Here is a 12,407-nt window from a genome sequence, read left to right as displayed (position 1 = left end):
CTTGTGCTCAGGTAGAGGAGAGGATGTTTGTATTTTCCTACAGGAAGCTAATAGATCATACTGGGTCCTGAAGTGCCTTGTCTTGTATTCCCAGGCTATGAAGGCATCTGCTGTGGTACAGGTGACAGAAGCTAAGGATGCAGAGGATGATGAGATTGAAGGAAGAATGCAGTCTATTTCACTCCTTGCAGTCCACCTGGTATAGTAGGGGCCACTTACAAGTTGGGGACAGATTAAACATCTCATTGTAGAAGGAATTTGAGTGGTCAAGAAGACATGGAAGCCTGTTATTCACGTTCAATTTATTTTAGCAATTTTGGTCTTAATTTCCGCCACACGTGTGGAAAGTGCAGAAGTCTACCAGGCCTGTTGTGGGAGCCCATTTTCAGGTTCCTCGTGGCTTTACCCAGCAGGTCTGAATAGAGGAGGATGATTAGGACCACAGGCCTGAGTGTAGGTGTCTGGGATGGTCTGCACTTGGCTGTGCTGGGGGGAGGTCTTTTGCTTCACCCCTTGGCGTCTCTAGAAATACCCTGGGGCAGAGACAGTTGGGGCCCATTGGAAAAGGTTCCAGGCCCTCTCGAGGCTATCCTTTATTTTCTATCTGTTTATCTCCACAAGATTCTCTGCTATAAATCCTTCTATCTAATATTTCCTGCTGCTAGCACTCAAGAAAACTCTGGGGAGGTGTGGGTTGGTGAGTAAACACCCCACAGTCTGTATTACTTACACTCGCTTTGGTCCATCCAGTCACATGGGAAGACCTGCCTACTAGAGAATTTACTAATGGCGTGCTTTCTATTTTACAATGCCGATGTTTTACCTGTGGCACCTGGCACTACTCACTTTAACTATATTGTTATATCATAAATTATTCCTATTTGTCATTAATGGAACAGTATGCCTATGATCTTCTCAGGTAAGTGAGAGGCAAAGCTTATGGTTCAAGGGTCCACGTGGGCTCAAAAATCAAGCATCATCAAATTATTCATCATTCTGATCACCCATAGGTTACCCCATTGGATGGACATTTCCAAGAATGCAGTGATTTTCCTGTGCCCTGATTTAGAATGGAATTCCACTTGAGTGGCTTACTCCATGATTCTAAAGTACTTCTTGCCTCTGAATGGATGATCTGAGGAGCTGGTTGACTTGTCTTAGTGGTCTTAGTGGTGCTCACCTGGTCTGGATGAAGATAACTTCCTAGAATCCTCTCATTGGCCACTGTTTATTTACACTGTCTTCAGAGGAACAGGACATTAGGCTGTGAGCCACTGTCCTAGATAATGGGGTGACCTATGGAATTTTTAGAGAAAATGACTAACCATGGTATGCATATCATTTTATATTTGACCTCACTGCTTGTCTTAACCCTCCATACACATAACTGACTGAGAGTCCCTCTGTTAAAGAAAGACGGATCACTTCAAAATTACATGTGATACTTCCATCCTCACCAAGTGTGTAGATGTCTTTGCTCATGGGAGCCTTCTTTTACTTTAACTGTCTTCCTTTGCTGTGGTTCCTGTGCAACCTAATGACACTTTAAGTATGGTGACATTGGACAATGCGTTCTTATTGAACTACATCAGGCTTTTACTAAAAAAAAAATTCTATATTTTATTTTAACTACATTTTTTGCAGTACTTACAGCTATCAAGTCAGAAGCTGCTTCCACATTGGCCCTTGTCCAACTATTTCAAACTGCCCATTTTGTTAATCATATTACTTATAATACTTCTGGAGCTTTGATGAATATATATAAAAATAAAAACAACAACTAGAAGCTTTAAAAATTTGGGTATTGAACCTAAGAGATACAGTACAAACAATGCAATGTTAATCACTTCTACAGTATCATGCTGGCTTTAGATATGTCCATGATGCTCCTTTAAATTATGATGAATGTGGCCGGGCGGTGGTGGCGCACTCCTTTAATCCCAGCACTTGGGAGGCAGAGGCAGGTGGATCTCTGTGAGTTCCAGGCCAGCCTGGTCTCCAAAGTGAATTCCAGGAAAGGCACAAAGCTACACAGAGAAACCCTGTCTCGAAAAACCAAAAAAAAAAAAAAAATTATGATGAATGGAAATGGAAATGGAAGATAATTAAAAATAATTTTCAGGGAATATGACCACATGAGAATGTTATTTTAGATTTGCTTGATTGTAACTATCAAGCAAATAGTTACTAACATGTGCCATGCTCATCACACATTCAATTCCTGTTTGGAGTCAGCCAAAGATTTATTATACAAACTGCCAGATGTAATCTCCTTAACATTGGCAAACATTTGTTCACTATTGTCCTCAGATTATTTAGTGTTGGTAATTCATCTAACAATATTAGGACGCAGTTTTTGGTTTAAGGTTTACCTGGGGCTCTTAAACATTTAGACACAAATAACTAATCTGGCCATAAAAAGTAAAAAGTGGAGAGGAGGTACTGTTTGATGCAGACTAATTCAAAGTTCTCTCAGACGCCTTTGCCAAAGGTCAAAAGACATGACAGTTCTGTGACATTCCAGGAACAGATTTACAAAGTTCCTCTCTGGGTCTGGAGCCAGGGCCTCTAAGTTTTGTTTGCAGTTTCTGGCGAGCCTACTCTTTTCCCTGGGTTGTGGTTATCAGTCATTAGGCAGCAGTGTCTGAGGCATCCTGGATTCCCTTATCAAAATTTTCTCACTTAACTCTCAGCTCACCTTGGCCACTTCCCCCTGCAAATAATATGTAAGAAGCTATGCTCATTAATAAACCTCCTTGGCATAAGTCATGAACTTATGTAAGACATCTATGTCCCACATATCTGTCTTTTTTATTTCTCTCCCTTGGTCCTCCTTCTCAAGACCCCACCTTTTGGTAATCTTATTCCTGCAGGTTTGGGTCAGCATAGTACATCCTCAGGCATGGGATTGGGAACCAGTCTCCTATAAATAAGATATCGTGATATGCACAAGCACTGAGTGAGGAGATTAAGTAATCTGTGGTCATCATCTCAACAGCAAGTTTGAGACCAGTCTTTTCTACAGGGGACACTACTGGAAACAAAAACAAAACCTAAGAATACTTAAAAAAGAGTTCATCCAAAAATCATAAAGAAGTTACTGCTTTTACAACTGGGGCAGGAATCTTGGAAATCTTAAAAACTTAAGCAACAGAGTCCTTGATTTTGAAAAATTATGATCTAATAAGCAAACCTTGAGCATTCAGAAAAGCAAATCTGCCACGAGTGCAGTCTGCACCTAGGCACTGCCCCTGGGCATGAGCTCAGGAAGGACGGCCAGGAGTCCATCCTTTAGAAAGCATCCAGAAAGGCTCTGTGTAAATCCACAGTCCCTATTATATAGGTACACGTATATGTATACATGTATACATTTGTACATATTATAGACCACATACTACACTCATATATACATACATATATATATATCTATATACATATATATTACAGATTTGTCAAATCATGATTTTATTAGTGATTTTTGTATAAAATGTTCTGCTTCTGTTTCAAGAAACAAATCTCACAATCTCGTTAAATATCTGAGGTTCATGAGGCAACATCATCTCATCTCCCACATTCTTGCTCTTTAGAGTCACACATTGGATTCTACCTTGAAGTGAAAAGGAGTAAAAGGCAAATCTTCTTGTAGGTGGTAAAAGCTCAGCTAGAGCCTTGGAAGTAATAATGGGATTAAACAGTTCAACTGAGGATTCAAGTATGTGCATATTCCCCAAAAGCAACTATGTGCCTCCTGATAGGCATGTTCCAGAGATACTCAGCAAGAAGTATAAATGTTATTACTGAACTCAGTTGTGAATAAATCACACAGGTTGATGAAGTGCTACTCAGTGGCCTTACATGTATTTCTTTAAATACTGTTAAGAATAACTGCACTTTTCTTGAATCTGTACTGTAAAAGACAAAATGTTTGATGCTCCCAAAGTCTGTTACACATCAGCATTTTAGCCTCAGGCCCTAGTGTGTCGAGAGTTACAGTCCTCACCTGACCTGATGCAAACCTGAAGTCTTACCTTATCTGCCACAAACCTGAGGTCACAAACATGTGTTAGCAAAACCTAAGGTAACCTGGCAATGATCTGGGTGTGACAAAAGCAATTCTACAAACTGAAAGCCTTACAATTAATCCCAATGTCCATTTGAATGGATGAATTAACATGGGGTTTAATGACATTTGTATAAGTAACACAGTTACAAGAAGCAAAGTAGGAAACCCAACAGCACTCACCCTCCTATAGTTAAGCATTGTCCCAACAAAAGGCAGAGGTTTGGGGCCAGGAATCCCCAGCTTCTTAAAAAGTCCATGAGAAGAGGTCCCATAACTAAAACATGGAGGAGAAAGTCAGCTCTTGAGCTTGTTAATCATACACATAAATATTCATATTCATACACACACATACATACACACATTCCCACATGTTATATAAAAATATACATATTTATATATACATATATACACACGTATATATGCTAACTTATGTATATTATTGATGCAATATGTTATATATGAGTAGACACACACACACACACACACATATATATATATATATATATATATATATATATATATATATATATATATATTTGGATGCAAATATTGAGAATTACTAGAATTTATCTAGTGAAGTAACAAGTGGGCAGAATACAACATAAAAATTCAGAACACTAATCCTCTTCATATACCATCTTACTATAAACTTTTTGGTTAATACTTGATGGTCTCAGTCTTAGAGTTAATATGTAATAAAACTTCATAAACTTGAGTTTGAATGTTGCTGAAGGACTCTCCAGACTTAGGAAGTAAACACATATCAACAGTGTGAGTAACCTGCAATGCAAGGTGTACATGAATCTGCCTCAACATTAAGCAAGCAGTGAACAGTGAGGTTGCTCAGAGCAGGAGGACAGCCCACCAGCAGAGCCCCATGACAAGACTCTCTGACCTTTCCTGTCCCGCAGACTGAAAACTGTGCAGAGCTTCCCAGGTGCAGTTTTTGGACTGGGGAGATGGCTCAGCAGGTAAGAGCAATTTCTGCTCTTTCAGACTACCCAGGTTGGTTTCCTAGCCCCCAAATGACAGCTAACAACAGTTTATAATTCCACTACCTGAGAATCCAATGCCTTGTTTTAACTTACATGGGCATCAGGCATGCATGTGATATACATACATGCATTCAAGCAAAACATTCATAGAGCCAATATAAAAAAATATGTTTTTAAGATACCAATTTTGGGAGTCCTCTGTTCAAGTGTGGGGTTTTGATGTTGCAGTTGCCCTTGAGTCATTTATGCTCCTGCAAGTAACCTTTCAGCCAAACTCCTGTGATAACTTCATAAACTCATGTCTGTCCAGGGTGGACTTGGGAGGAATGGCTACACTGATCTGTCAATTGTTCTCTACTGAGGTCAAAAGATATTTGCTCCCATCTTTCCCAGAAAACTCAAATAACTCAATGTGTTATCCAAATGAACTCATGAGGCAATGAATTACATAAAGCATCATTTTCTCTCCTGTTTCTTCCTAGACCCTAGGCGGCACAAGGCAGGTTTCTGTACTTAGATGGTCTGTCACAGGTACTTAGTTTACTGTCAGTAATCCAATAATCTCTGTGACAATACTTTCTGGAAAGACAGGCCTGAGTCTAAGTAATCATTATTATCTCAGGTGTAGTTTCCCTCTTTGTGGGTTCAATATTCTGCACACCTTTCTATCCCAATGTGACAAACTAATGACAGAAAACAAAGTAAGAGAAACAGCAGGCTGTAATCATTTTCAGCCTGCTCCAGATTGTCTCACAATGTTGGATTTTTAACAGTAGTTGAAAACATTTGTCTGAAAAGCACAGTGAGTTAAATGGTTTAGGTTACATTAGCAATGTGTTCAGCTATGGGTATATGAATTTCCATTGTATTATATCTTTTAGTTTTCTGACAGTGAAAAATGGCCCGAGAATCATCCTAAGTCTAAGGCCACAAAGGAGAAGCATTTTACCATTTACTCACAGGTAGAGGAGCATCAGGAAGGCAGCCAGAAGTGTCCATGCTTCCATGGAAAAGTTTGGAATCAGATCCATTGCTCTTTTCCTTCAAGAAATCTCTCTCTGACTTTTCCTAGTAGGTGAGGACATGAGTTCGCCTTATGAGTCCAGGTGTGAATTCATGAAGCCAATCTGCAGTATTTGTCAGCTGGGAAAGGGGGTGGAGCAGTCACTGCTGCCAGTAGAAAGGTCAACTGTGTATCTTCCGTGGATACGGAGAATAGGAATGACTTCTTCAGTTGACAGTTCATAATAGTTCATGTTAATCTACATTTGGGCCTTTTTCTAGTTCTAGGAAATTGATAAATAACTAAACCAATGTCCTTGGTAGTACCAGAGGTCATAGATGTTTGTCAGAAATTCAATAGAGTGATTGATATTAAATTTCCTTTATGTTTATGTGGCTATCTATATTGCAAAACACATTAAATATTTGCACATAACCTTCATTTATAAGTATTTACACATGCATATTTGTCTCTGTGGAACACTGTCTATACCCTAGAAGATGAAACATTGTATTTAATAACAAAATTGACAAAAAATAAATAAATCACATCATCCCTAGATAAACTGAAGTTTCCCATGCATTTCTTTTGTTGTCATTTTTGCAGCGTTCATGATTTTTGTATATATTTCCCTTATATACTGTTACTATTAATGGACATTTTTCACTATTATTTTTGTACTCCCAGTGTCAGTGAGGTGCGTTAAATATACACCCATAGGTACCAGAATTTGTTAGTGTCACAAGCCCAAGATTGAATTCTTCACTTCTTCCCCTGTGCCTTCCCTCTCTCTGTGGTATGTGATGGTATGTTGGTCATCTGTACCTGTGAGTCTGTGTGTATCTACAGCTTGTGTATGTGGCCCTAACAAAGGACTTAGCTCTGTATTTATTGGACAGCACAGAAAGAATAGCATGGGTGATGGATGGGGGATTCTTTACAGAAACCTTAAGCAGAGTTTTATGGAGGGGAGGAAATAATTTACTGACCCTAACAAAAACTGAAACACTCAGAATACCCAAAAAATATGCCAAGCATACCAAGCTGTATCTGTGTGTTATTTGCAACACTAATGGTCGATATTTATTTATAGGGTTGCTTCCAACCTGTGGGCTGCTTTCAGCAAATGATTACAACAATACACACATGCATTACTGAATCAGGAGCATGGAAGGATATATAATTTAAGATTAAAATTGTGCATTAGTGCCGGGCGGTGGTGGCCTACGCCTTTAATCCCAGCACTTGGGAGGCAGAGGCAGGCGGATCTCTGTGAGTTCGAGGCCAGCCTGGTCTACCAAGTGAGTTCCAGGAAAGGCACAAAGCTACACAAAGAAACCCTGTCTCGAAAAACCAAAAAAAAAAATTGTGCATTAGTTTGTAAAGGCTGATTACATGAGAAATCAAAGGTAAGTGAAGTTGGTTGTGACATTGTTGTATTAAAGGTGGGTTAAACAATCGGTGAATATATAGTAGAGTATCAGCGTAAATCTTAAGTGATCTCAAGGTACATTATTGACTTAGCTGTCAGGTCCAGAAAAAGTTCAATCTCTTTGAAGGCAAGAGACAATAAGAATATAAATTATATAATATTGTATCAATACATAGACCGTATCAGATTGGACATCCCAATTGGTTGGTTAAGTTGTGTTGAAGAGACTGTTTAGTTCACAAATGACTTCCTAATGGTCCACTAAAGGTTATGCTCTATGTGGATGACCTAATGGAGGGTTTCACCCTGCATGCACACTCAGACAATACCTGCCATAGAAATATGATGTAACATATATTACTCTATAGAGGTGGACACTGTCTATTGTGACCTACACTACAATCTTGATTGGAGAGCTCTTACAATTGGGTTTCTTTTTATCTTCAAGTATTTTATTATCAAATAATTATACATGAGAACAAGATTTCTATTTCCAACAAGGTTTCCTTTACATAATATATTGTGAGACACTTAGAAGAATCCAACATTACATCTTTTCTAGTTTCTCCTTTCCTACAGGGTGTCTCGTTATCGTCCAAAAAACTCTTTCTCCATCATATTTGGCTACCCATGAAATGTGTTAGCTCCTTTCCATATAGCATTTACTAGTGCCAGGTTAAGAAACATGTTTTATAGTGACATAAAAGCTAGCTACAAGAAAAAACATACAATCTTACAGAGGAAGACCCTCCTTAAAATAAAGAAAATCAAAGGGCTTTATGCAATTACATAAGGCAGATGATTCCAGAAATAACATTTAGAGTTAATACATCAATAATACCATATAAGAAGTTAATAACTTGTAAAGTAGAAAATTAAAATTAGCCTTTGGGACTTTGACAATTTAATTGCTAAGGCCTTTTGTGCATTCTAATAATGCTCTAAATTAGCTATTATTTCTCAGAACTATGAACTAAAAGAATATGAATCTCAATTACAGACTTCTATTTTTGTTTATTTCTTCACCTAGCCTTCTAGCTGTTCTCAGCACATCCTTAAGATTGACAGGGAATAAACTGAATGCTTTTTATACACAAGATACTGTGTTAGAGGCTTAAAATATGGGAATGACAGCATTCCTTGTGTAACTGTGTATCAGCCAGCTGAATAATGGAACATTTCTCCAGAATAACAATGCCTCAAAGATATCCTAAGTGACTCAAAGGAAGAAATGGTAACTATGACATTTTCATTTTGTAAGTGGTACTTCTTCATTTTTCACTCCACCAGAGTGAGGCTGGGCACGTTCTCATTCTTTGAGTGAGTGTGTCATATCTAGTGAGCACTCAGTGCCTTCTACTGTAAACTGCGGGTTAGGTAGATGGAGAAGACTGACTGCCATCCTTTTTGACAGAACACAAGAATTTGGCCAGATGTAACTCTCAACACTGTTAATTACAGAGATGCTGTTCGTCAATGGCTTTTATTTTTTTAATGTTTTGTTTATTTATTTTTGCAGGGGTAAAATGGGAAGGCATTCCTTTCCATGTTAGGAATGGAATTTTTTAAAATTTATTTATTTATTTATTTATTTATTTATTTATTTATTTATTTATTTATTTATTTATTTATTTATTTATTTATTTTTCTATTATCAGCTTGATACAGTATAAATTCTTATCCTAATAGTGAAATGTTTCATTCAGGCTTGCCCAGTAATTTAGTAAAACAAAACTTATTATAAGCCACAGTCATCCTAGGGTCCCCCTTACTATATAGCCTGCCTGGTTCTGTGGGTTGCAGTCTGATTGTTCTTTGCTTTATATCTAGTATACACTTATGAGTAAGTACATACCATGTTTGTACTGGGTTTTGGTTACCTCACTCAGGATGATATTTTTTCTAGTTCTATCCATTTGCCTGCAAATTTCTTGCTGTCATTGTTTTTCTCTGCTGAGTAGTACTCGATGGTGTATATATACCACATTTTCTTAATCCATTCTTCAGTTGACTGGCATCTAGGTTGTTTCTACGTTCTGGCTATTACGAATAGTGCTGCTATGAACATGGAGGACTAATCGCCAAAGTATATAAAGAACTCAAGAAACTAGACATCAAAATACTGAACAATCCAATTGAAAAAAGGGCCTAAGAGCTAAACAGAGAATTCTCAAAACAAGAATTACAAATGGCTGAAAGACATTTAAAGAAATGCTCAACATCCTTTGTAGCTTGAGAGTTTTCTCTCTGGGTCCCACCAAGTCCCGGCAGTCTGACAGCCCACTTAAAAAATAAACACATAGACACTTATATTATTTAAACTGTTTGGCCTAATGGCTCAGGCTTCTTGTTAACTGTTCTTATATCTTAAATTAACCCATTTCTATTAGTCTATAAGTTGCCACATGGCTCATGGCTTACCGGTATCTTACACCTCGCTTTTCATGGCTGGCAGTGTCTCTGTCTCAGCCTTCCCCTTATCAGAATTTTCTTTTTTGCTTGTCCCACCTATACTTCCTGCCCAGCTACTGGCCAATCAGTGTTTTATTAATAACCAATCAGAGCAACACATTTGACATACAGAACATCTCACGGCAATCTTTAATCATCAGAGAAATGCAAATCAAAATGTCTCTGAGATACCACCTTACACCTGTCAGAATGGCTATGATCAAAAACACTAATGACAGTCTATGTTGGAGAAGATGTGGAGCAAAGGGAACACTTCTCCACTGTTGGTGGAAATGTAAACTTGTACAACCACTTTGGAAATCAGTATGGCAGTTTTTCAGAAAATTGGGACTCAATCTACCTCAAGACCCAGCCATACCACTCTTGGGCATATACCCAAGGAATACACAAGAGGTCAGTTCTTAAAGGCTCCAACTCTGCTGGCTTTGCTACTGAAGTTCTTCAGAAAATCGTGCTCCATTTCTGCAAACCCTGAAATTTGTGTTATAGTCAGATGATCTATGCAAAATCTGAAGCAGAACTCTTCTAAATCCTGAGTGTAGTGCTTCACAGCAGCAGACAGCAGAGCAATAGTATTCTCCTCACAGATCCCTTGCTTGATAGTTTGCTGACAGAGCTTTTTCAGCCGAGTCTCACAGTAAAATGTGGCCAGATCTAGCAGTCCTACTACCTCCTCAGGAGATAGGCTCATGTTATCTGTTTATAGATATTCCAGGAAAGCTCAGAACACAGGATATGAAAACTCACTCATTTCTACAATATAATCTTCACTGTCTTCTAATGAAGAACAAAAATGCTCACACCTAATTTTGAGAAGGACTTTGTGAGCATAAATGTATATTCCATCAACCAGAAAATTGAGGTCTGCAGTGCCAGGGCTGTCAAATTCCCTCTTCAGTGACTCAGCCACAGTGAGGTGGTCATTGGGTTCCACAGAGAGGAGGCGCCAGGTGACACAGCAGGCCTGGCCAAGCAGGCAAACACATCATCGGTGCAGCAGAAGTGGGTGAGGTGGGGAAGGGTCACCGACTGGCTCCAGCACTGGCTCCACTTGTACACGTGCACACCCTGGGTCTTGGCAGCAGAGGTGTGGGCAGAGTGACAGGTCGCAATCTCTATGATCCTGTCCCTTTCCACAACAACAGGGGTAGGGTGGGACTGGTTACTTTTATTGCCAGTGCCGAACTGGCTATAAGAATTTTGCACCCCAAGTATACACTTGACCTTCATCTGTTAATACTAATGTGTGTGTGTAGCCACAGGCAACCCACTGGACATGGATGTCTTGCAGGGCTGCCACTCTACAGGGGGTTGGCTGGTTGCCACTGCTGCCCAGACCCAGCTGTCCATTCCCATTGTAACCCCAGACATAGACCTCTCCACTGTCCACAATGGCCATGGAACACATTTGCCCACATGCTATTCTGTAAACATCCAGTGACTCTTCAAGAAATGGGCTGATTAGCAGTTGATCCAGAGCCTACCTGCCCAGAGTTATTATAACCCCAGGCAAATACCTCTCCATCAGATGTTAGGACCAAAGAATGGTAAGATCTGCAGGCAACCTCAATGACTTGTATATTTGACAAATTAGTAGAGATTTGGCAGGGCACTAAGCCATGATTTGTTGTCCCATTACTCAGCTGGCTATAAAGCATTGTGACCCCAGGTAAAGACTTCTCTGTCTGTTGTTGCAAGAACAATGTGTGGGCCACTCCCACAGCTGGCTATCTTCTTGCCAGTTAAAGAGTCCAGTCTTCGAGGGAGGCTCAGTGGTGCTCTAAACGTCACCTACTCCCAGACAGCCACTGCAGTTTGTGCCAAGCACAAAAATCTCATCGTTGACTGTAGTGTATAAAACTTCATTGCCAGCCCTGCCTAAGACACAAACCTGACCAATCAACTGCAGTTCTTCCTCAGAACAAAGGGAAAAACTTGGCCACTTTCCCACATTTAACATCTTCAGTGATGACAGGGTAGCCTGTACTGGTTTGCCACTTTCTCCACAGAAACTAAGCAGTTCTTCATCCATATGGACTCAGTCCTGTGCAGTCCTTGGCCAACTTTTCTGAGACTGGAAAGTTCCAAATCACGGTGAAGACCAGACTTATGAATTCTCAGCTCCAGAAGGATGCATGCTCTGCTAAGCTGGTTGCTGGAGAGCTCTGGAGCCCCGAATTTGGTCCTTCTAGATCCTTGTAAAGCTGTCTTCTAGAGAAGTTCACAGGACTCCGCTGCCGGCAGTGAGGACTGCTTGGCGCCTCTTCCTGAAGCAACCCAGCTGAGCTTAAGTTCAAGTTTGGTGAGCAGGGAGGAGGGGGCCGAGGAGTGGAAAGAGAAACAAGGGGAGGACCACAAGTGAGTTTTTAAGAATCACACAAGACAGATTGGAGAGATGACTCCATGGTTAATAATTCTTTCTGCTCTTGCAGAGGACCCAGT

At 39.7% G+C, this 12,407-nt stretch overlaps 1 protein-coding gene and 1 pseudogene across 3 annotated transcripts in view; both read right to left on the bottom strand.

Moving 5' to 3' along the window:
* LOC102925065 (cytochrome P450 3A13-like) overlaps positions 1-12,407 on the bottom strand; it is a 133,182-nt gene that overhangs the window by 50,209 nt on the left and 70,566 nt on the right. Inside the window, exons 1-2 of one of the 3 annotated variants that reach the window (XM_076560631.1) lie at positions 6,019-6,159; positions 4,244-4,337 (exon numbers count right to left, since the gene is read on the bottom strand). The exons of 1 other annotated variant lie outside the window; for it this stretch is intronic. In XM_076560631.1, the coding sequence (XP_076416746.1) occupies positions 4,244-4,337; positions 6,019-6,089 (165 nt within the window). In that variant the 5' untranslated portion in view covers positions 6,090-6,159. Of the gene's footprint in view, positions 1-4,243; positions 4,338-6,018; positions 6,160-12,407 lie in introns of those variants that run through there. One more of the 3 variants, XM_076560629.1, reaches the window with a different exon arrangement.
* On the bottom strand, positions 7,455-12,251 carry LOC102925251 (RCC1 and BTB domain-containing protein 2 pseudogene; annotated as a pseudogene).

The sequence above is a fragment of the Peromyscus maniculatus genome, chromosome 23 (genome assembly GCF_049852395.1).
Source record: "Peromyscus maniculatus bairdii isolate BWxNUB_F1_BW_parent chromosome 23, HU_Pman_BW_mat_3.1, whole genome shotgun sequence".
Taxonomy (NCBI): domain Eukaryota; kingdom Metazoa; phylum Chordata; class Mammalia; order Rodentia; family Cricetidae; genus Peromyscus; species Peromyscus maniculatus.
Note: the sequence above shows the minus strand (reverse complement) of the source record. Positions and strands in the feature narration are given on the sequence as shown.